This window comes from Vulpes vulpes, chromosome 14, assembly GCF_048418805.1.
Source record: "Vulpes vulpes isolate BD-2025 chromosome 14, VulVul3, whole genome shotgun sequence".
Taxonomy (NCBI): Eukaryota; Metazoa; Chordata; class Mammalia; order Carnivora; family Canidae; genus Vulpes; species Vulpes vulpes.
Genome location: NC_132793.1, coordinates 48882215 through 48907510, shown reverse-complemented (window position 1 = coordinate 48907510; position 25296 = coordinate 48882215). Strand labels below are relative to the sequence as shown.

At 46.9% G+C, this 25296-nt stretch overlaps 1 protein-coding gene across 1 annotated transcript in view; it reads right to left on the bottom strand.

Annotated features, from left to right (window-relative positions):
• LOC112915437 (uncharacterized) overlaps nucleotides 1-25076 on the bottom strand; it is a 30476-nt gene extending 5400 nt beyond the window's left edge. Inside the window, exons 1-5 of the mRNA XM_025992794.2 lie at nucleotides 24973-25076; nucleotides 23215-23475; nucleotides 22478-22515; nucleotides 21110-21173; nucleotides 237-314 (exon numbers count right to left, since the gene is read on the bottom strand). Coding sequence (XP_025848579.2) covers nucleotides 237-314; nucleotides 21110-21173; nucleotides 22478-22515; nucleotides 23215-23475; nucleotides 24973-25076 — 545 coding nt within the window. The remainder of the gene's footprint in view (nucleotides 1-236; nucleotides 315-21109; nucleotides 21174-22477; nucleotides 22516-23214; nucleotides 23476-24972) is intronic.
• Nucleotides 25077-25296: the final 220 nt, after the last annotated feature.

Genomic DNA, 25296 nt, shown 5'->3' with positions numbered 1-25296 from the left:
TGCACTTTGGACTTGTCAAGAAAGGAAGACAATGTGAACTGTAAGAGTCACAGGACTTCAGGATACATACATATGTATCTATTTTAGCATATCTTATTTCCAAGGTCGGAACAGTCTCACGTTAATAAATTCTTATTGTAGACTAAATGCATATTAAAATTAAAAAGAACTGATTTTTTTGATGTTGCCTCTAAATTGAAAAACATTTTTAACAAAATGGCAGCTAGGGATCTTACCTTAGGAAGCCTTCCCTCCATTTCCGTATTTGGAAATGGTTCTTGACTGACCCAGACAGAGAGCTCTGGGTAACACACCTACAGAGACACAAAAGCATACACATTCAGATTAAACACAGCATCCACTGTGGAACCACACGGGGTCAACTTCATGAGCTCAGGCCTCCTCAATGTCACTGGAAAAGCCCGCCACCTCTTTCAGACTGTTAGGAGAGTTCTGGCTCAGTGTCTTCTAAGACTAGGTCCAGTGGAGCAAAGAGCTCAATCAGCGTCATCTGCAGCACACTAGGTGACAGCCTCTTGAGGCGACCGGCTGAGCAAACTGAGGCACTGGGGGGACCTAACTCCCCAAGCAACGCATGATGACTCTGTTTCTGAGATGGAGGTGCCACGTACCCATAAAATTCTGGTAGGGGTTATCCCAGGAATTGGCCAGAAGGCTCAGCAGTATGCACAAAGCATAAGGGGGGCAGTGACAAGCAGGGTCTACGTGGCCACTGGCAACACTCTGCCTGGTACCTGGAAGTAGCAGGGTGTCAGAGAGGCAGGGGGATGGGCTGCCCATGTGCCAGCTGATGAATGTGGGGGTGGGGGCATGTGAGACAAGGCAGGGAACCTGAGTTGAATTGGGTAACTCTTCTTTAAATTTTTTTAAGTAACTCTTCTTTAAATGTACAAAGGGCTATTAGCATAAGAAGGTTGCTGACCAGCTGTTCTCCATCTCCAGGAAAGGCTGGGAGTAGGGGGTTAGGAGTTAAATGGCAACATGGATTTAGGTCAGCTATAAGGAAGTACTTGGCAAAAGAATTGTTAAAATTGCTAAAAGAATTTAGAGAGGAAAACTGTGAAATCTCCTTTAAGAAATTTAGAAACAGAATCTAACAACCATCTGCCGTAGTTAATTCACATTTGATATAGGCCTGCTTGAGAGGAGGGGAGGAAATTAGGTAAGATTCCCTCCAGATCTGATTCACTAAATAAGCTCTAAATAAGCATCACATCCAATAAGTGATAGTAAGAATCACTTCTTATTAATAGATTAACCACCAGGCTTAAGGTCGTTTTTGTTTTTGGAAGCGGTAGACGGAGTGGCCTAGTCATCAAGCTAACTGCGGTGTTTTCAGTGTCCCCGTCCATCCACCCAGTCAGGGGACTCCAGGTAGGAAACATGGGAGGCTGTGTCGAGCCTTGGGGATGATCTAACAGGGACTAGCTTTGCTTTACTCCAGTGACATTATGGAACATCCCAGGTTACCCTAATACATCCTGACATTAAACCTGCAAATAGATCTTACCATTTCTGAGACAAGAAAACAGAGACTCAAAAAGGCCACCTGCTTGTCGGGTAGGATTTGAACTCAAAGCAGACTTCCAGATTCTAAATTTCCCACTCTCCTGACGCCCTCAAATCACCCTAGAATGCAAACTGCCTACCACCTCTGTCAGAATTACGCCATTCCACAGACACCACACACGTTTGTATCTTAAATATCTGCAAGAGCTGAAGTCTGACTTCAGACTGGGTCTGCTTTCTGGGCTGTGGGGTTGCCCCAGAACCTCCTTCAGCTCTCCCGCTCCTCTGTCCAGATCCTTCTGGAAGAATTCCACCACCTGCCTTGTTTGGGACAAACAACGTCCCCTTGACATTCTCTTTAACCAGAAAACTGCCATCTAAAATATACAAGCTCTTTTTTAAAGCTTAAAACAAGTCCACAGCATTCAGAACCCCACTTTGTACATAATTTAAGGAGATCCCAATTGGGATCAACTATAGATTCACTTAATATAAAGAGAGATAAAGTTCACTTAATATACATTTCTACATTACCTCTAAAAGCATGCTTTAAGTGCAAACTTCAAATATTATACATATTAGAAAGAAATAAAATTCTATTGTAAGCAGAAATGATAAAAATACATGTAAAACCTCAGTAGGCACATGGACACAGTGAGAAGTAACATCAAATAAACATTATATCTGTGTTCTTGAACTTTTCTGTGATAGTCTCTTTTAACAAAATGACACTGCTTTAGTGTTGAGCTTCCAGGTTCAAAGCATCATTTATAAAAGCCACCCAAGTGCAATCTGCAGAGAAAAATAGCTAGCCTCAGAAATCATTACATTTACTATTCTTACAATTTGTTTTTCCAAGAACTTTCCTTTTTTTAAAAAAAAAATAAGAAAAACAGTCAATGATTTTTTTTGCCAAAGAACTCAGGAACATGGGTACCTGATAGCAAAACCCACAACTAAAGAAACTTCTTCCCCTAACCCAAATTTGTTCTTTTGAAATATATTAATTTAGCCAAATTGACCAAGGGGACTTCTAATTAGGCAGTTTTTAGTGTTTGATCATAAGATAATCATTGCAGACTTTGGGAAAAATGTGACTTTGGCCTTTTGGTAAATTCTTCCCAGTCTCCTTCAGAGTCAGAACTTTAAGCCAAAAATGGCAGGGAGAGAGGGGTTTTGGTTACATTGTTAAAACTTGCTTGGCTGGTCTCTAAGGACTCCGCATATCCCCGGATATAGCATCTAAAGGGGATATTTCAACTTCTTCTTTTGTATTTGGAAAAAGTTGGTAGATTGTTGGAAATAGAGACTACCTCCATTACAGCTTTGTTCTTTCTCATTCCTGTGGTGTTTTGGGGACACTACACGAAAGTACGTAAGAGTAAAGAAAGACCCATGATAACCATTACCCTTGATCTCAAGTAGTTCAGAATGCCTTTGTCCCTGCATGCATTCCCCTCAAGTTTGGGAGGCACCTGGGTGTGCTGGACGCAGCTGGGTCCTAGGGATTACAAGAAGCGAAATACAGTCCCTGCCTTCTAGGAGCGCAAATCTCATGGTGGTGGGTTGGGGTGGGCTGGGTGACAGACCTTCTAAGAAGATCATCTTATAAAAGTGTGTTCTTAGTGGCTGAATTGTACATTCCCCACATTTAAAATTCATATGTCAGAATCTTTTCCCTCCCTTAGAATGTGCATATATTTGGAGATAGAGTCTTTAAAGAGGTAATTAAGTTAAAATGAGGTCATTGGGGTTGGACCTAACCCAGTACGACTGGTGTCTTTATAAGGAGGAAATGAGGACACAGACACAGAGGAGAGGCCATGCGAGGACACAGGGAGAAGACGACCGTCCACAAGCCATGGCCAGAGCCTCAGAAGAAACCAACCCTGCTGACACCTTGACTTCAGAGTTCCAGACTCCAGAATTGTGGGAAAACAAAGTTCTGTTGTTTAAGCCACCTAATCAGTGGTACTTTGTTTTGACAGCCCTAGCAAATTAATAATGTGATTTAAGTGCAATTAAAGAAAAAATGTATAGGTTATGTTAAATATAACTGCTGTTGAAAAATGTATCAACAGAATAAAAAAAAAACCCCAAAACCAACATTCAGCAAACGATCCAGCAGTGCTGCCAAGAGAGCAAATGGGGGTGGTTGTGAGCAGATCTGGAAGGGCATCGGATGGCGACCAGATGCAAGCCAAGAAAGCCAGTGGGTGTGATGAGCTCCACGCAGGAAAGCACCTCTGGCCAGGAGGTCTCGCTGCCGCTCTCAGGGGCCATCATAGCAACAACACAAACACAGCCCCACAGACTGCTGTACCCTTTTGCCTAAGTTCAGAGTAGCAGGAGCTGCCAGTGGCCCCACAATCAGAATTCTTTGAGCACTGATCATATATGGGTCAGAAAACAGGGATGAGTTGATCTATCTTCCTAAAATCCATCTGTTTGCAAGATGGACCCTAAACTTACCCGTTCTTCTGGTACCAGTCGATTGATGCCCCAGAGGTGGATACACGGCTTAAACTTACTCCATTCATTCAGTTTCCTGGATTCAAATTTCTGTTTTCCACAAAGACCAACTGACTTTTTCTTTTTTAAAATTCATTGAGTTCTCTATTGGTGGGAGCGATGTGCATCTCAGAAATGTAAGCGTTCTGGATAATACCTAAAACTACCTGGCAATACCTAAACACTACTGTTTTATTAAACAAGTAAACCAAAGTTTGCCTTAATCTTCACAATAGAAGATTGTGTTCTTTTCACAAAGAGATACATATCCTTTTGAAACTGCCATGTATAAAATAATTGTTTGCTCTTGCTCAAGTAAAATCGTCAAAACCCTGTAGAGTACTGTTCTTCCAGATGTCAGGAATCACAGAAACAAGCTATATCCTCAACAATTAAGAAAACATGAGTGTTTGAGAAAATACAGAGGGAAGGGAAGCCTTACAGTGTTTTAGATTGGAGAACATGCAAAGGCTGTGCTTGAATTCTGGGAAAGGCTGAGGGTTTACGCTTCTCACTGACTATATTAGTTAATGTATCTTTTTTTTTTTTTTTATAGTACTGCATTATTTCACTGACAACCAGGTTTAAAAACAACAGAACTGACATAATGAACCACACTGGCTTAAGCACACTAATCATGATACATGTGTATTTAGATACCCATGAGCAGCTCTCAGGTAAAACCAATTTTCTCTGATTAAATATATTTAAACCCACTATATACTTAAATACAGTGTTATGCTGAAAATGTGCTATTTCTTACTGATTCTCTTCCTTGTATTTGATAGTTGTGTATTTAAGTTTCAATGGTCTGTCTTACAAGTTGAGAAGAAGAAACCATGTTGATGGTTTCGCTTTTTAAATATCTCTTTCTTTCTTGGCTTATTTTACTCTCTGGATAATGCATTTTGAAAAATAACTTCATTCTTTTCAAGCCCATAAGGTAATTAGCTTGCCAGTAATCATTACTTGGCATCCAAATTAGAAAAATAAAACATGAGGGAAATCAGAGGCCACTCCAGCAAGGTCCTAAAACCATGCAAACTAGATTATCATTTAAATTGTTTTGTTTTTAAATCTCTAAGCTTTTTGAGACCCCCAGGTGGCTCAGTGGTTTAGCGCCTGCCTTTGGCCCAGGGAGTGATCCTGGAGTCCCAGGATCAAGTCCCATGTCAGGCTCCTGGCATGGAGCCTGCTTCTCCCTCTGCCTGTGTCTCTGCACCACCCCCCAACCCCCCGTCTATCACGAATATATAAATAAAAAAAAATATTAAATAAATCTCTAAGCTTTTCATTTTTTAAAGATTTTTATTTATTTATGAGAGACACAGTGAGAGGCAGAGACACAGGCAGAGGGAGAAGCAGGCTTCATTCAGGGAGCCCAAAGCAGGACTCAATCCCAGGACCCCAGGGTCACACCCTGAGTCGAGGGCAGATGCTCAACCACTGAGCCTCCCAGGTGTCCCTCTCCTAAGTTTTTCATTTAAAAACTTGCAGAATGTTTTCCAATAGTATGGTCCACACACAGAATCAAACAATGGACATGTCTCCTATCACTTTTATGGTGCATGTAAAATTTGAATTGTATCTATTTATTATCTGTTTCTACCCGTATTTCTGTCCAGAAAGCAGAGTTAAGTGTCAATTGGTGCCTAAGTTGGCAAACATTCTGGTTTGGGACCTACAGGAAATGAATTGGTATTTTTCTCTGTTTACTGTCTTTATCAATAGCTCTGGTTTTTTTTTTTTTTCTTTAAAGATTTTATTTACTTGACAGCACAAGCAGAGGGAACTGCAGGCAGAGGGAGGAAGAAAAAGGCTGCCTGCTGAGTAAGGAGCCCAGATTCAGGCTCAATCCTAGAATCCCAGGATCAGGACCTGAGCTGAAGGCAGAAGCTCAACCGACTGAACCACCCAGGTGCCCCATCAATAGCTCTTTGAAGAGACTGTTAGAGGAGAATGACCCTCAAAGGCAGGGCCATGGCTTTATTCAGAGCTACACATGTCACATAGGTCTGTGCTGCTTACCTAATTGGTTAACATGCCGTCTTAGAATCCTGCCGTAAAGATGCTGCATGGCTTGGTTGTTAATGACCGCAATTATTATTTTCTATCCTTGGTGGAGTTCTGTGTGCTTAAGGAATGCACACACATGGCCCTTTTATGACTTAACAGGGACAGGTGCCCACCCCCCTGCAATTAGGAAAACAGAGCAGGGCAGCAGGTGTCCAACCTGCATAATTAATTCTTCGAACAGAAAAGGAGCATATTTCATAATCTCTCTGCCAATTAAACAGTGTGTGTGTATCTGCGTGTGTACATGTTCTACTCTGCCTAATTGGCTGGGAGGTCACGCGGGCTGGTACCGTATTAGAAGGAGAATTTATATGCGTATACGTGTACTTGGTTTCTGCAAACACCCTTTCAAGTGGTGCCATTAAGAGTCTCCCTCAAGAGCTACTCTGCTCCCAGGTGTTGCTGGCCATGTGAGAGGGCAGGATGTAAACTGAAACCATAAATGAGTTACGAGGATCATTTTCTCTGAACAGCATTACATCAAAGATTAGATGGTGCCAAAAGATGATGCACTGAGCGAGCTCTCTGGAGGCCTGGTCTTAGCAATCTGCCTAACCCTGCGAGTGGTGTTTGCAGATGAGCACAGTGTGGAGGAAACGCACTGCCACCAGAAGACAGAAAGATAAAAATACAGAACCCCGGGCCATTCGGATAACGCATGTAGCCTCTGCACATTCTGGAGGGCAGAGTGTCAGTTGGTGCCTAAGCTGGCAAACACGCTGGCTTGGGAACTCGGTGAAACATGCAGCCACTTAAATACACAGACGCATGCAGGAGCCGGCTGCCACGACAGTGGGTGATTACGGAGGACACGTTAGCCACAACTGACCAAGGCTCTCAGCTGTACGGGCCCAACCGACGGACAGGCCGTGGCCTTCCAGGGACGTGCCCGCCTGTGATAGAGGTTGGTGGCCTTCCAGGGATGTGCCCTACCACCGCAAGGACCCCGCGGCCTTCCAGGGATGCGCCCTCCCACTACACAGGACCCTGCAGCCTGCCAGGGACGCACCCTCCCACTATACAGGTCCCCGCGGCCTTCCAGGGACGCGCCCTTCTGCCGCACAGGACCCCGCGGCCTTCCAGAGACGCGCCCTCCCACTACACAGGACCCCGCGGCCTTCCAGGAACGCGCCCTCCCACTACACAGGTCCCCGCGGCCTTCCAGGGACGCGCCCTTCTGCCGCACAGGACCCCGCGGCCTTCCAGAGACGCGCCCTCCCACTACACAGGACCCCGCGGCCTTCCAGGGACGCGCCCTCCCACTACACAGGTCCCCGCGGCCTGCCAGGGACGCGCCCTCCCACTACACAGGTCCCCGCGGCCTGCCAGGGACGCGCCCTCCCACTACACAGGTCCCCGCGGCCTGCCAGGGACGCGCCCTTCTGCTGCACAGCAAGGGAGGTCCCACAGGCTGGCCCTGGCGTCCACTCCGGGCACAGAGAACGTCCTACCGCCGACGTTTCCTGCCGGGCGGGGGGAACATGGTCATTCTTGACTTCCTGAGTCGGGGTGTCTAAAACAAGCTGCGTAGACTCTAAGAGTAGAATCTTTTAAATTCGCTGGGCTGGTGGCGAAGCCATGTTGAGAGGCCGCTGAGAAGTATGTGGGAACCTGACAGCTGTGCGATTTTATTTCTAGATTTCAAGGAGGCAGAGAAAGGAAAAGGAAATCTCCTTGCTGGCAACAGAACGAAAGTGTTTACATGTGAAATTAATCGTCAGCACCAAGAGCTTTCGCAGTCGCTGCTCCACAGGGTAACCCGCCGCTTGTTTAGCTGCTCGCCCTTTAAAAATTTGATTTCTAAGAATAATAGCAAAGACTTTCAAGAGGAGCAAGGAATCGGGTCAGGAGCAAGCCACAAAAGGCTCACCTCGTCCCGGTCCCCGCCTTTGCTTTCACCCCCGCCTGCCACGGCTGGGGAGTGGTCAGGGCTTGGTGGAGCTGGGGGGAGCAGGCCCGGCAGCCCGAGGGGGGGGCCGTGCCTCTGGACCCCTCCCGGCCCCCGCGGCCAGCAGGGCCTAGCTCAGCGCCCAGCAGTCCACCTAAAGGCTCCATAAATCCAAAAAAGGGAGTTACTGATCGAGGAATTCTCAGATTTCTGCCAAGACACCCTCCCCTGGGCTGGAGGTCAGCCTGGTATGGGAAGCAGAGCCAAATCGTGGACTGGACTCAAGGAATTAAGCCGAACACTTCAAATCTGGACTTTTAACGGACGATTTTTTCTTTTCGGCGATGGAGACAAAACAAAGTACAAACGGCTGATAACAGCCCAAAGTAAACCAGAAGAAAAAGTACAAGAACAAAGCTTGGAAACAAATCTCCTAAGGGATATCTAAGAAGAGATTTTCCAAACAAAGAGGAAAAAAAATAAAGCGGCTTTTTAAAGCTCTGGTTTGAGATTAAGCAGTTTGTGAATGAACAATAAGAAAGTAAAGGCCACAAAACAAGATATTTGCTCTTTTCAGCAGAAAAAAAAATACTGGCCTTTGTTAACTAGCAGCAAAAAAAAAAAAAAAAGGCCCCTCAGGCATTTAAGCACAGCATAAGCTTCTCCTTGCCCCCATGACCTCAACAAATATGTTAATAAAATCTCTTACCTCCCCGGAGTGGGACCAGAGTAAATATTTACTTAACACGTTGCGTTTCTAAGTCTGGACCACCTTCCCTTATAGAGATCGGTTTTCACTTGTAATTAAGGAACTAAAACACCACCTCTCCATGGCTTCTCCTGCGCTTGAGGTGAGAGAAGGGAAGGGGGAGAAAGGGAGGCAGCCATCTGGCGGCAGCGGGCTTGGGCTTGGGAGCTTCTGAACCAGTGTCTCCCACAGACCAGGGCCATGCTGCCGCCGGCTCCCTAGCACGGGCATGGGGGTCAGCGGGACGGCTTCCAAGCACATTCCAAGGTTAATGGGAAACATAGAGACTTGCTTTTATTAGCTGGTTTAAGTAATTTTAGGTATGCGAGGTTTCACCTTCAAATAACTGTTAAGTCTGATTGCTACTCACCCAGAATGCCATTGTTTCTTTCCTCTTGTCCTACAAGCATGTGCTACTCATTAAGAGCTTAGGAAAAATTTCAACATAGAAGAAAAAGTCCTCAAATATCAATTTCTTTTGTTAAAGCCCCTGAATCAAAGGGGTGTACACATAGTAAGGTGTTTTGTTGTATCTAGACGTAAGGATTTGGGATTTTTCTTGGTTGGGGGAGAATGAAATAGCCGGTTGCTTTTGAGGAGTCTGTGGACATATCCAAGCATTCCTCATGCTGACATGTTCAAGACCGAGCTTTCCAGAAGGTGCGCGCTTTGTCCCAAGGGCTCATTCCCAAAGACATCATTCAGTCTTTCCACCGGTGTGCCCTCCTCTGCGGGCACCGCAAACCCCTGGCCGAGCTTTGAGCAGAAACCATTTTACGGGCCCCAGGCCTGGACCAGTCTGCTGGATCACCTAACGCCCGCTCTGTCCTCAACAACAAGCCGCGACCTAACAGATCCCGGACTCGGAGGGAGGGTCCTATCTGCTGCAAGGGACCCTAATCAAATTGGCTTAAACCAGGTGCTAGTTGAGTATCTTATGAGAAGCCTGGCTTCAAAAAAAAGGAAAAATATAGCCAGATCTGTACCCACATGCTCCAAGTGCCTGGGTCCCACAGAGGCCACTAAGGGGCCTGCGCTGCCGCCCTTTATGAAAATTGGCAGAAAACTAAAGGGACAGACTACGATCAGGATGGATGAGCCCCTGTGCACCGCCTGGATTTTCAGCCGCCCTGCAGGGGCCTGGGGCGCGGTGCACGCTCGGCTTCTGGAAGCTTCTCTGTGGTGGGGCCAGGCCGGCGGGCTGTGGGAAGGGGCCGCAGCTCACGCAGCGTCGCGGGCGGGGACCGAGGAACCGGCGCGAGTCAGTGCGTGTCCACGGCCGGCAGCGCGGAGGCCCGCCCCGACTCTCGTGGGCGCCAGGGCGGGGCCGTCCTCGGGGCAGGCGGCGGGCTCCCGCGCAGCTCCCGGGCTGTCCCCAGCGTCCGTCTTTCCCACACCCGTCCCCGTCCCTAACCCCCGTCCCTCCTGCACCCGTCCCCGTCCCCAGCGTCCGTTCCTCTCCCACCCATCCCCGTCCCTGTCTCTCTCCCTCACCCATCTCTCTCGCACCCGTCCCCGTCCTTCTCGCACCTGTCCCTGTCCCTCGCCCGCACCTGTCCCCGTCCCCATCCTTCCCGCACCCATCGCCCTCCCGTCCCCGTCCCGTCCCCGTCCCGTCCCCGTCCCGTCCCCATCCCGTCCCGTCTCCCGTCCGGCACACACACCCCGGGCCGCGGCCGTGGTCCTCACCGCCTCCGCGCGGAGCCCACGCGGGGCCACGTGCCACCCCCACCGGCCTGGCGACGGCTGCGGCCTTCCCGGGACGGGGACACGGCGCCCGCGTGGCCGCCCCCGAGCACCACCGTGACCGCGCCCCGCGGCTCCCTCGACACCTCGCGTGCATTACACCCGCCACGCTGGTCATCGCGCTCTTGTCTTTCTCGCGTTTTCCCCGGGAGGAAATATTTAGAACCGAACAAACGTCTACAATCGCCGCAGCCAGTTAGAAGCGCATTTGCCGAGAACGCGAACTGCTCCGTGGGACCCGCCGCTGAGCCCGCAGCGCCCTCCACGCCTCGCCAGGCCCACGCAGAAGCGCTCGCCTTCCCGCATGGGTTTACCCTCGCGGGCACTACAGCTCCGCCTTTCAACATTTCAATTCAAAAACTCCTTAGTAAAAAAAAAAAAAGAAAAAACAAAACAAAACAAAACTCCTTAGTGGGGAATTAAAGTTTTATCTTTACCAATGATCTTCAAGTATAAAACCATACATAGTTGACCCTTTAACGACACAGGAGTTAGGGGCCCCGATGCCCCGAACAGTGAAAAATCTGTGTATGATTTCTTCTGACGGCCCCGACACTTAACTAGAATAGTCTAGGTTGACCAGAAGCCTTACCAGTAACATAGTCAATTAACACAGACTTCACACCCATGTGTATTGTTTGCTGTATTCCCACAGTAAAGTACGCTAGAGAGAAGGAAATTTATTAAGAAAATACACTGACAGTATTATATTTGTCAGAAAAAAATCTGCATGTAAGTGGACCAGTGAGGGTCAAACCTGTGTTGTTCAAGGGTCAATTCTCCTACATAAAAAATATAAAGTGACCCTAAGTGAGGAAGAAAATACTCATTAGCCCAGAGAGTGTATAAACTACCAAGAATGGTAACTCAGAAAGAAAAACAAATTTAACCAGACCCCATTTGGAGACTTTGTAATTAACGTAGTAGGAATGCAGATAGTTCTAAGACAAAAGAACAACAACAAAAAAGGAAAGACAGAGATGGGCTAACAAACCATTAGTTATTACCATCACAAAGGTACTAAATAATAAATAATGAGGTATGTAGCACTTGATCCTCTGATTGCATTCGGAATGCTGTGCTCAAGGACACTCAAAGATATGGCGTTCCTCTGGCTTCCTCTAAACAATGTAAAAGTAGCTGATCAATTTAGTAAAAATTCACATTAATAATCAAATGAGTTGTTTTTGTGATGCCAAAGAACTTAATTGAATTTCTGATTGAATTGATTGTGACAGTGTAGATGGTTAAGCTTCATATAATAAAATTAAAGCTTAAAAAGCAGTCTTCATTAAAAAAAAAAGGAAAAGGAATATGCTTAATAAAGATAAAAAGATGTGGAGACTTGGCTCCCAGACCTTGATAACAAGATCAGAACAATTTAAGATTCTATTATCAAGAAGTGAGCAAAATATTCAAAGGCCGGGGGCATTTCGTGATGTACCATTAGACCCAAGTCTCCACAGGGCAGCAGGAGATGCAGACCCGGTTATGGTCCAGGGCGCAGAGGCTTTGCCAACAGTCAAATCCAGGTAATTAAGGATCAAACTCATGTACAGGAGCAGGACTCAGAGAAGATGTTGGGCGGAACTTCCGAGGCTGGAGTAACTCAATTGGTTGGGTGTAGAATCTCAATTATCCAACCAATTAAAAAATATGTACCACGAACCTACTTTCTGTGAGGTCCTGAGTAGCTGGTAGCAGCCTTCAGTCCTATAGAATGAGCGTCCTATCAAGAGCACATCCCGTTAGTTCAGGCTGGAAGTGCCAAAGCAGCAAACACGTTTTTTTCAAGAAAGTTTTTTTTTTTTTTTTTTTTTTAAACAACTAAGTCACCAAATCCTGGGCTGTCTATCCAGAAACGGAGGGGGCTCATAATTAAGTCATCTTTTCAAATTTGAGTTCTCTGCAGCACACACCACTGCAAGGCCCTGTGAGCCCATGTTTCGGAGAGTGGTTCCACCCCCTGCGCACCCTCATCCTTCCGGCTGCATCCTTCCGGCTGCATCCTCCCGGCCGCGATCGCAGTGATCACCGAGGCCCCACCTGCACCCTGACCCACCAAGACTCAGCACCTGCCTTGCAAAATAAGAACAGACCTGCGGAGGGCGGTCCCGGGAAGCTTCTGGGGAACTTTCACTAGGGTCACCTAATGAAGGACGCGTAACCGTACTTCTTGGAAGAGTACTTAGCAGCACTCCCTCAGTCGTGTTTGTCAGGATCTTCATACCTGGCCTCCATCTAACTTCTCGTCCTAGCTTTTCCTTGACAGTAGTGATCGGTGGCTGCCAACACGCGGGGTCTCCTCCTTTCTCCTCCTTCCCGTCCAACCCCAGGTCCTGTACCTGCGTGGACTTGAGCCAAGCAGAGTGTCCTCCTGAGGCCTGGACCCGCCTCAAGCACAAGCGCCTGCAGCGTCCTCCCCGTCGGGCTCGGGCCGCAGTACTTTTCCCTGCTGGAGTCGGATCAACACAAGTCGGACAGGAAGCCTGTCACCTGCCCCAGTAATCGGAGGCCGCTCGATGGTGACCTGAGCGGCCGGGCGGGGCTGGAGGGCAGCCCCGCGCTCTCTGTCCCGCAGCCGCTCTCGCCCCGCTCAGCTCAGCTCCCCCCCTTCCCCCCAACCCCACTCACCCCGGCCCCCTCCCCTCTGCAGGTGCGCATCTGTGAGTCGGGGCCCAGCAAGGACGGGTCTCGTGGCCAGGAGTCAGGGGAACCCCCAGCTAGGACACCCTGGCGCCTGTCCAGGCACGACGCTCAGGACGGACATCGCTGGCAGGCGGCGGCGGGCACTGGATTCGCTTGTGCATCCCGTCACCTCATGGAACCAGAGCCGGTGACATGGCTGCAGCCGGGCGGGGGGTCGGGGGCAGCACCGACGGCCTGAGCCCCGCAGCCCGCACTTTACCGGGACCATCCACAGCTGGGGTTTCCTGAGCAAGGGGACCCTCCCATGGGAGCCTTGGGGCTCGGAGGGCCTCCTGGGTGGAGCTAGCGCGGGGCTGCTCCCCGCCAGGACATCCCACATCTGTCCTGCTCCTCTCACTTTCGAGCGTAAATCTTACAACCTGAGCTGTCACACTTCTGCGAAGCTCTGGGCTGTCACCGGCTCGAAATCTCAAGGTGGGTCACCTGGTTCTGCCCAGGAGTAACAGATCTTCACGTGTCCACCACTACGGACTCATTCATTTATCTCACACACATTCATTGATCACTAAGGATGTGCCAGCTCCGGGACAGAAACCCAAGGAGCCACCAGATGGGCTCAGAGACGTTGTGGGATCCCTTCCAGGTCCCATCAGAACAGTCAGCACAGGCGAGGCCTTCCCGCCACCTTGTGGGAAGAGAACCCAATCAACTCCACCAGCTGTTCTAGGGTTCCCTCTCTGGGATGAACTTCTCCACATCTGAATTCATCATCCTGACCATAGAGGAAAAGAAGAAGAAAAAAACCAGCAAGACATCACAGCCTGCGCTGCAATCCCCATTTACCAGGGGCCGGTGTTCTTGTTTCACGTCTACGGCCACAGAGGGCGGAAATAAGCCAGCGACAAGGAGCGTGTTGTAAGTGAGGTGCTGTCTGGAGAGCAGGAGAAGATCCCCGCTGGCTGTGCACGCCTGGGTTTCCTGCAGAAGCTGCCATTTACGCTCAGTTTCAAAGGAAGAATGGCTTTGTCAGAAGGAGCATTCTTTCCAGGCCTGAGTCCACGAAGACAGGGGAGGGGCTCCTGGGGTATGCTCAGAGAACCGAGTGGCTGGGCCCTCGAGGAAAATATCTACCTTATGCGTCGACATGGTTCTTGGCATGGCTGCCCAGTCTCAGAGATTACATTTATAAAGGTCCACATGCAGAAATTTAAAAATAAATTATTTTGAAGTGTGAGGTGAGAGGAGGTTTGCTTACCTATGCTACCTATGCTTATGCTTACCGATGCTTACCTATGTTACTTTTACCAAGGGAATCGGGGAAATCCAACCACATTGGAAGGGACTAAAAGGGCTGGTGAAATCATTCCACATTGAAAAGCCTGAAGCAGATGTGTTCTAGACTAGGCATCTGTGAAGACGAAGAAATTCCAGAAAAGTCCTTCTCAGTCTTGGCTCTCCCCCATTTTTGTGTTACCGTGTGATGAGGTTCCCTTCAAATGGTCATTAGACTATTGACTAACTTAGTAACAGCCTGTAGGCCTCAAACTATAAAAATGTCATGATGATGATGATGTCAGCGTTGGCTTCAATTCTGAGCAAGTGTAGACACACTGCTCAGACACACTTCCTGGCTACCCAGGAAGAAGTGGAGAGAGGGAACCCACGGGGGCCATGTGGTTGCAACTGATTAGCACGTGGCTACACTAGTCAGCCTCCCAGAAGGGAAGTGTGTGGCTCCTTTCAGGCAGCTGGCACAGCAGCAACGCCCTCTTCGGCCACATGGGCACTGATGAAGCTGCTGGAATTTCCCAGAAGAAGTGCTGCCACCTTCTCGAGGGAAAGAGGGTAACCATGCTCGCTTCCTCCTTCCCGAGTCCTCAAAGCGAGGGGCCTGCCTCCTCTCCAGCACTCCATGCCAGCCCGAGGACAGTGAGGGGCAGCGACAAAATAAGCTTACATCTAACCCAAAGTACATGGAAGTTTGTGTGATCTTTTCTGTTGGGCATGAACAAAAGGCAAAGAACCTGGAGGTTGGAACCCAAGTGATAGCCTTGGGCCACAGGCCACCTCTGCGATGCCTGCTTGGTGGCTTCCTATGGCTTAGCACATCGAGTCCTTGACTTCTAGTTCCAGTTCTTGAGGTCTGTCCTTGACGGCACCGAGGCCCTAAATAGGAAGGACAGTCCCTACTGTATAAAAATGCATCGTTCTGACTCCCGCCAGCAAACCTTTCCCTTTATCTGGAATTCACTTCTCTCTCATCTAAATCTATCCAAATATTCTGAATTCTTCATTCACTTAATAATCATTAAGGACCAGGGTTAAGCCCTGGGGAGGAAACGCTTAAGAAGGTATGGGACCTGCTCTCAAGGAGCAAACAGTGCACTTCTACGTTTCAAACGTAGCGCCAACTCCAGTCACTGATTAGTTGAACCCTACACTGAGGATTCTGGACACATATTCAGGCTGAATAAATAATGAGTATCAAGCATGATTAGCAATGTCTGCCACAAGTGTCGCAGGAGGGAGCGGTGGCATGCCTACCTGCCATCTTCGGGTCTAGCTTAATTTCTACCCCCTTAAAAACAATGTTCCCCCTAACATTGCCGTTTCTCCAGTGCTCAGTGATCTCATCCTCCTGCACCTTACAACTCACAACTAAGGTATATTGTATGACGTTAAGTTTGTCACACGTTAGTCTTCCTTCCACAACTAATGTATGAGCTGACGAGAGCATAGGCCAAGTGTGCATCCTCGGGCATGCAGAAGAGCTAAGCACAAATAAAATGCTCCAAAAACCCTTGTTCCACTGGCATGGGAGCAGACGCACGATCCCACCGGCAACTCTTGTCGTTCTCTTCAGTATTTTCAGTCCTGGCACCTTTGTGTCCTCAGGGTCATTTTCATAATATTACAGAATCAGACCGTACTAGAAATAAGTGAGGGCTTTAAAGTTCCAGTACTGGGATCAAAGCTCCTCCTGGATCCCAGAGGGGATTCTAATGGCTGTGGGGAAAGTTGCTGTGAGCTTTGAGTACCACAGCTGGGCCCAACCTAGCATATCACCAGGTTGATCAGTGTGGCTCTAAAAGCTGGTAAATGTGAGAAATTGCAAGCCAATCTCTTTTGGCAAGTGGCTTTATGGCCTAACCACAAATTCTGTCTCTTATTAATAAATAATGGAAAATAATGTACTGTGAAAACTGAAATTATACTACCTTCAACTTCCTAGTTCTTTAGAAGAAGGTAAGGATACCAATTACTTCCAGATCACCAAAACTAAACGTGATTAAGTCATTAAGGATGAATTTTTTAAAAAGTCCAACCCCATATTTATTGAGCTTCTAACGGATATTTAAAACTTTATTAAGCACTGCCTATGAAGTTTATAAACCCTTTGGGAGCCTGTGATTTATTTGGCCAATGGAAGAAAGGAATATGATCCAACCAACAAATAATGCAGGACAGTATAATCTAGTGATACTCCCAGGTTAATACCATGTCATTGCTACTAATAACTGAATTGATATTTAGAATTTAGTTGAGAGCCATGTTAATGCTTAAATCCCAAACCATTAGAGCTGCTAATACTCGTCATGCACTAGCAGATCAATTTCAGGGTCACTGCTATTTTTTAAACCACTGAGACTGAAATCCCTGAAGCTGTCCCTACCTGCAAAATATGTCTCAAAACATCCATTTCAGATAAATTTAGGACCCCAGAATAGTATTTTTAGCAACCATGATTTCTACAGATGTGGGCTAAGATTTATGGTTAATCTGTTTTCCAGTTCAAAGCAAAGGCACAGTTTAAAATTGGAATCTTTTAATATACCTTGATCAACCAAGATGACATAGTCCAAGTACATTCAATATGTTTTCCTCTGGCATATTCAAATTGGATTTGCTGATAAGATTTCCTTATCCCTAGTCTTTTCCTGTACAACAAAGAAATTACACAGATCATTCAGGCAAATCCTGCCCACTCTTCTATCACTCCAGCAACATTTTGAATAACCAAGATGAATCAGATGAAATCAAGTTTTTTTGTTTTGTTTGAAGCACAATTATTCTGATAACTACGTCAATGCTCCATTTCACTTTGGCTGTGAGGATAAGACTTTAAAAGACTTTTCAGCCATGAATGGCACTAAAGAAAAAAATGTGCCAGACCAAGGAAGCCAGTATTTCACCCCAAGGCTCCCCAGTCAGTCCAGTGTGGATGATGTATAATGCTTGTTATGTACACAGTCCTCGTCTAATTTAGTGAAGTATTCACATTTTATGATTTTCTCAAGTATTCACATTTCAGAAGTCTATTTGTCTACTTTAGAAGTATGCATTTTAAGATTTAAGATAAAGTGAATTCCTTTAGTGTACTTATGATATGCTTCACATACAAATTGTTAAGAATTCTATCACATTAAAATAGAGTGACACTCTGAGTGGCTGTTTAATTCCAAGATTTCTGCTCAAATGCCTTCTCCTGACTGAATTCTCTATATAGCTCAGGAGGAAGCTGGACTGGGGTTAAAGCTGGATAGAAAATCTCTTCTGTCCTAATTCCCCAAACAATCCCAATCTCCCCCTCACAGTGTGCTGGAAGGCCTCGTGTAAGATAGCACCATATAAAATTACCCTCCTAGGTACTCTTCAGCATCTCCACAATCAACTGAGCAACCTGTAAATTTACATTCCAAAGCCCAACGGCCCAGCTACCAATAGGACCTCATCCCTCCTCAATCTTTGTCTTTCTCTTTAAACAAGAAAACCTTATGTTAACGGAGAGATTATTGAAAGAGTCCCCTTGTAAGCCCATGAATGCCACTTCACAGACTGTACAAAAAGCAGAGCTCTATGAACGGTACAATAGAGTCAACTCATCTTTTTGAAAAGCTCAGCATCAGCCTCAGAAACTTAAATTGTTCCAATTCCTAGATCTCTATTAAAACGTAATGAGTCCATGTGGATGCCACTGTGAGTCCATGCACACACATACGCAAAGGCAAGTTTACTGCACAGAGGGTAGTCATGTCTAAAATCAGGACTTAACCTTGACACTAGATTAAATAATTTATTTTTTTTCAAACTATTCATTAAGATCATCTGCTCATTCTGAAGTGTTTTCTTCTCATGGACATATCTGAAGCAAGTGCCTTTCAAATAAAACACTTAAATACCAAAAGCCCACATAAAATATATCCTAGAAATTCTAATTTAGCTAAAAGCCAAATATAAATTAAATACAGAAGATCTCTTCAGATTCACAATATCTTGTTAACTGCAAAAAAAAATTAAAATTAAAAATGGGCAACTGGAAAAACGCATGCTTACTGGATAACCTAAAAAATTTGGGAATGAGTTATTGAAAAGAAGACTCTGGGCAATGAAGACACCACAAACTATACTCAGAATTACACCGTTTAACAGTACCGAGTTGTACAACACAATACACTGTAATCTATATAAATGGTGCTCCACCCCCCCCCCATGGTGCTCTGAGAGTCCCCTACACAGAATACAATGTGATTAGTGCCTGGGAGAGTTAACAAAGTGTATTTTTTTGATAATGCAAAGGCACTCTAGGATTCTTGAGTTTCTTCAAATTATTGTGAAACATCATCATTTTGGTGTATGTAAAATATCTAGATATTGAATCACTCTGTTTGGAATTCTGAGGTCTACCAGCAATTTCTTACCCTCCAATGAGCTGATCCTAAATTTGTATTTGGCATTAGCCCTTAACAGTCTAAATACACTGAAATTAGATCCTCTTTAATGTTTTAAATTACCTAAGTGGAAATACACATTTAACAGAAAAGTGATGTCCATATATTTTCCAGAGGTGGCCGGGTGTTAGATCTAGTGCCTCCCTAGCAGAAGTTTCTATAGTACATTGGCTAAGTCTTTAAGTAAACTAGTTACAAAGATCAGCAAAGTAATGCCAGTTTCAATCAAGAAAAGAAAAGAACTTCATTTTGCCAAAAAGGAGAAAAGGAGACAGAAGATGCCACTAATAACAGTTTTGTAAAGAATAAAATGGAAACTAAAAAGAAAAAAAAAAAAAGACTAACGTATGCAAAGACTTTTAGCTCAGGCCTCCCAGAATAAGCGAATTGCTAGAAAGTTACTTGGAATCACCCACAGACAATAACTGTCGGTGGTTTCATTTCAGGCAATGGGCTTGTGCCAAAAGGGACTGACATCTTGATGAAAGGATCACCAAAAAGTTGTAAGAATTTTTTCCATGAGTAAAAATCCTTCCAAGAGCAACACACTGTGATTTCTCATTCTGCCACCATACATAAAGGACAACTGTTAGAAATTAACAACATGTAATAATAATTTAGATTTACTCTTCTGCATTCAAATCATTCCAACTTTCATTCTCGGCTTTGGCACACACGCTGGCCTTTCACGAAGCTCATTCTGCTCACTAATACAGAAACATGATATTTACTCCCCGAGCCTGACCTATAGGGCTGGTTTTGGCAGGGTCAGCGGTCGAATTTACATTTAACCAAACTGGTCACCTGACATATAACAACATGCATGAACCTCTGTGGTCTACCCACGGTGATACAGAGGGGAAGCTTCTAGATAAACATCTACAAGACAAGCTGATGTGGCCAGTCTCAGTTTAAAAAAAGAAAAAAGAAACAAAAATACGTTGTGGCAGTTCACTTTATTACCATCCCAGCACTCTATGACAACGGCCAGTTAGAAACTTACTATGAAGTTAGGAACCATCTGCACAAAATGCACTCAGCAGTTTAATTTGCAGTTCATCCCTTTTGCCCTTCCACATCAAGTTCCTTAATTTGGCCACTATGCTCTAAGGTAGAGCAAGAGCTATTTTACTTGAGGCTTTGACACCCACCTGTTGAACTGACAGGTGAGGCAGACTCACAAAATAAAGAGCTTACTTGTTAATAGGATTCAAACTGAACTCATGTAATTGCTCTGATTCATTCTTCTCCTTGGAAGCCTATACTTGGGTTGTTCTCAAAGAAAACACCAAGTATATCAGATTCAATTTTGATTCACTAAATTCCACCCTCGTTTGAAAAAAAAAAAACTAAAACTAAATTTGGAAATCACACATTCTAAGCGACAAAGAGGTGTCTGAGAGAGTATAAACATCTGCAGTAGGACACGCTGTTCTTAGCTGAAAAGTTACAGGGCATCTCTATTAGTTTTTGCAGTCCAGCCTTATTTGCAAGGAGGAAATTTTTCATGGAAGATTGATATGCTTAGTCAGCGGTTTCTAATGTGCATTTCATCCCTTTTGCTCTTTAATCAGTCATCACACACGGAACTGCCCTCTCTGTGGATTGCAGGGCTTGTCCAAAATAGTCACGCTTTCCTTTACAGGTAGCATGCTTGACTTCTGAAACTGAGCAGATGCCTCTCAGAAGTGATGAATCCACAAAAAGTATCAATGCTAATATTATTTGAGATACAACAGACAGACTACATGAATAGCAAACCCCATGCTCTTCATATATATTGCTCTTAAGGACGGCAGACACTATGGCCTCTGGGCCAGTGGGACACAGTCTCCTGCTGGGAGGCCACATCCTAGCTCTCTCCAGGCTGGGACCATTGCTTTGTTTGAGCCCTGCTGCTGCCACCTCTTCCGTGCGTGTCACAACACATCACTCTCCTTAAAGAAAAGAATGGTTTTTGCTGCTCAAGTTAAGTAAATCTTCATTTCTGGAAGAGGAATTTCAGTTTTCTATTCGAAATGACTGCAAATCAAAAGACTGGATTCACCACATCCAGTTCCTAGGAACTGCTATTCTGCAAGGCTCCACATGCCGGAGAGAGACCCTTTTAAAGGTCAAATGTGGTAGGAACAATAAGGGGTTGAGGCAGGATGAAGGCGGGTGGTTGATATTTATAAGAAATAAAGACAGACAAGAATCTACTGAGAATCTCCTCTGTTGACCCATTCTTACCATTTTGAGAATCGTAACAGTCTTGGCCTTGCACCCTCCCTCTCTTCAGTCCAGGGAGACCAACCTGCAAAATATGTTTAAATACAGTAGACAAATGGCCTCACCACAGGTCAGCAAATGAAAAAAGCCTGTTCAGGGATTACAGACAAAGAATCATTTTCTGTGGTTAAGATAAGTTACATGCAAATTACTGTAGCCCCTGGGGCTTCTGCGAGGGCTTTCCAGGGGTCTGTGGGCTTCCACTGGGGACAAAGGAATCCCCGCACCCGCTCTGCAGAGTCCTGGGCTATTCTTAGCAGTTGGTTCATCTTTAAATTGAAGGAGTTCAGAAGGTTTAGCAACTTAAAAGTAGAACCACGCGATAAAAATAGATTGTTTTCTGGCTGCTCTTTGTTTCCAGACATACTACTGGCAGTATATTTGCAATCAAGACAGCAGAGCAGGAATCAGCCTTCCACCGTGTAGTGTAATGCCTCGGAGTGGATATTTTTGGAAATGGCACTGCATTACATAACCTTCCGTGTTTTTTTTTCTTAAAAAAAAAAAACTACACTGGGGGGGAAAAAGTCAGGAATATACACCATTATGCCCTTCTCTCTATACCAAACAACACTAATGCATACGCTGCAGTGATTTCCCTCTCAGCTTGTGTATCAGCAGAACTCGGTTCTTTTGTTAACATAAGTTATGACAAAAATTAAGATGAATGGAGAAACTAAAAGTTCTCCAACAGGGTACCATAAGCTCTTAGAGTTTTCCTATAATGTTATTATAGATACACAGAAATGTAAATCAGATTATTATCAACACCGAGCAAAAGGCAGTCATTTATTTTTAAGCCCGCCCTCCCCCAAAGTTCCACTGCTTTTATGAGAAAATGCAGAAAAAGTGTTGCAAGATCGAATGCCTGAGAAGACCCTTGGCGGCAGCGCGGCGGAGAGTAATAAAGTGTACAGATGGAGGGACACAAATTCATTTAATAAAGGGGGTGGGGGGTGCATGCACCAAAGTGCATCTAATGCAAAGAAGCAAAAACAGTTCCTAACAATGCTTTATGAGCAAGAAGAATAAAAATCACCCACACCAACAAGCAAAAAACCCCACCCCTTCCCCAAAGAATTCTCCCTCTTAAGAAACTTGTGCATTAAAGAAAGAAAGAAAAAAAAAGCCCAAGTTAAATTCCAGCCTTAATGCAGCAGGACCAAAATACCAGAATTTCTTCAAGGCACACGCTTCAGCTCTTTAAAATTGAGAGGGAAGCAGCATGAACTGTGCAGGCTTGGAGGGTCCAGCTAAGAGCAACGGCAAGAAACCGACACAAAAGAGAAAGCAGCGCTCCCGGCCGGCGGTGGGGGAGGACGTACTTACAGACAAAGCCCGCTCCGGTCACTGTCTCCTCTCTACACCTGAAACACAAATGTGGATGAAAAAGGGCATCATGCTAGAAAGACGGCGGGGGGAGGGGGAGGGGAGGGGGAGGGGGCGGGGAGGGGAGGGGAGGGGCGGAGGGAGAGGCGAGGGGAGGGGAGGGAGACAAAACCCAAACCGGCTCCACTTCCAAGAAGTGCGGCCGTGGAAGGAGGAGGGGGGAGGGTCTCCCTGCCTCGCGCTCTCCCGGAGCGTGTGTCTCCTCTCGGAGTCTCTCCCTCCCTTCCCCTCCCCCCTCCCCCCTCCCTCCTCCCTCCGCCGCCGCCGCCAGGGTGCCGGTGAACAATGAGCTAATTCTGTGGGGCGGGCGCGGCGCCAGCAAGAGCCTCCAGCCACGGTGTGGCCGCGGGGCCAGACTGCTTACTCGGCGGGAACCGGCGGCGCGCACCCCGCCCCCCGCGCCCCGCGCCCCCCGCGCCCCGCGCCCCCCGCCGCCCCCACTGCGCCCGCCGCCCGGGGGGACCCGGGGGCCGCCCCGCCGCCCCGCCCCGCCCCGGGCGCACCCCGGCCCCGCCTCTCCCGCCCCCGCGGGCTTCTCCGCCTCGACGTGCGGTGGCTTTGCAGACAAATAAGGAGGCGGAGCGGGCGGTTTGGGGGCGCGCCAGGCGGGAGGGCGGCCCGGGCGCTGCAGGGCCCGCCGGGCGGGGACAGGCGGCGGCCCTACTGTAACCATAAACCTGCGGCGGAGGGCATCTGAGGGAACGGGGCCGCCGGGCGCAGCCGCCTCCCCGGGCGGGAGCCCGTCCCGAGCGCGGCGGGAGGAGGTGCAGCGCCGCCGAGCCGCCGAGCCGCAACCTGCACGCCAGGAGCGGCCGCCGAGCAGCAACCGATGCGCAAAGAGCCGCCGCCGAGCTGCAACCGACACAGAGCGGCCGCCGAGCAGCAACCAACGCGCAAGGAGCGGCCGCCGAGCAGCAACCGACACACAAAGAGCAGCGCTGCTCGCGTTTGCGCAAGGCCCGGGTCAGCCCGCAGCCCCGCCGGGTCGCGCCCCCGCCCGCGGGAAGCCCGGGGTCCCGAGCACCCGAAGGCCCCTGGAGGCCGCGTGCCTGCGCGCACACGCTTGTGCACACACGCGGGCACACAGCCACACGCGCGCGTGGACAGGCCAGAGCTGCGCCCTGGTGTGAACGGCCCGAGACACACTCCCCTCTTGCTCCCTTTTCCTTGAAGGATTTAGCCCGGTCACCCTGCTCTTTGCTCTACTGAGATTACTACTTTTTAAAATGGGAGATTGCTTTTTTAAAAAGTGCTTTGCATGTCTGATTTTTTTTTTCCCCAAATTGTTCCTATTTGAAATCTGACTGTCTTCATAGTAATGTAACGGCTCCAAATTTTGCTACCACTTGGTTTTGTTGCCAACAAAACAGGATATCATTTTATGGTAAATGTGAGATGTTAGAGAAGATTATTTCCTAATTAAATTGCTTGGCCAAGAAGAAAGATATAAAAGATCATAACCTCCTCTAAATTTACATTCACATTTTACTGAAAGCGGTATTTTGCCATCACAACAGTCAGAAAAGACGTCGGGGTTACGCAGTAGGGAGAATTGACAAAAACGTCTATAAATGGTCTGATTTTTTACATTTAAGGTTTTTTTGGTTCAGAAATAGCAAACCTTAAAAAGCAATATTTTACACTCTTAATTCTGAACAATAAATTATCTGTAAACTTGTTGCCAGGACTGTAGATCTTTCACACTACGAAAGCCACTACAGCGGCAATACTTACAAAACTGTCAGTGGATGTGATGTTTAAGGGACCAGCTAGGGGCTGCCCTGAATTAATCTAAAGCATCCCATTTTTTCTGCAAAATAACTGACTTTGGAGCCATTACTAGGAACAAAGGGAAGACACAAAACTCCTCTAACTTCCTGAATGCCTTCAGGGCCAGTGTTCACCTGCCAGGGACATGGTCTGGGGAGTGGGTTGGGTGGTGGGAGAGGGCTGCTTCGGTAGGCCTGAAGCCCCAGCAGGCTGATGAAGGGCACCTCAACATTGAGACCTTTGACCTCAGAGTCAAGCTCAGCAATTCAAGAAGGCGCCACATCAATCACAAATCTGTCCCGGGAGGGTGTGTTCAAAAGCTATTTCTACAAGAACACATATGCATGCCCGCCGACTTCAGTATTTATACAAAACTTCCCTAAAATGTCCTTTAAAAACACAGGGAGATTGGGGATTTATTAGATGTTAATTTTTCTTCCCTGGACCACAAACGTCCAGGTGACATAGCTTTTTGTTGTTGTTGCTGTTGTTTCAAAGAAATAATAAAGAATAAGAAATAAGAATAAGGTCAGAAGCATAGTCTATTTGCTGTGTTCCAGAATATGGTTACAACCCAACTATGGAAGGAACCTTCCTGAGTCCTGGGTAGAGAAGACTGTGCTAATCATTAGGGTCATAAAGGAACCCCCACCCCACCTGCTCACTGGGGAAATGTAGTGACAGCTGTCTCACAGTGCTCCTGGCTCCTGGCTACCACACCTGCAGTGTGTATGGTGGCCCCACTGGCCTGAAATACCTTCCTAATCATGGTACCCCCTCCCCATTACCGGATAAATCATTACACACAAATCTCACCACAATATGACCACCATCCAACTTTCTAGCTTTATCATCGGATTCTTCGATTCTTCTCCTGTCATAGAATAATAGCCCTTCAATTCAGTCTGATGGCTTACCTAGGGCACGTGTGTATCCCTAGACCATTCAGGAAGCAAAGTCGCGTAAACACTGACTTAAAACACAGTGTC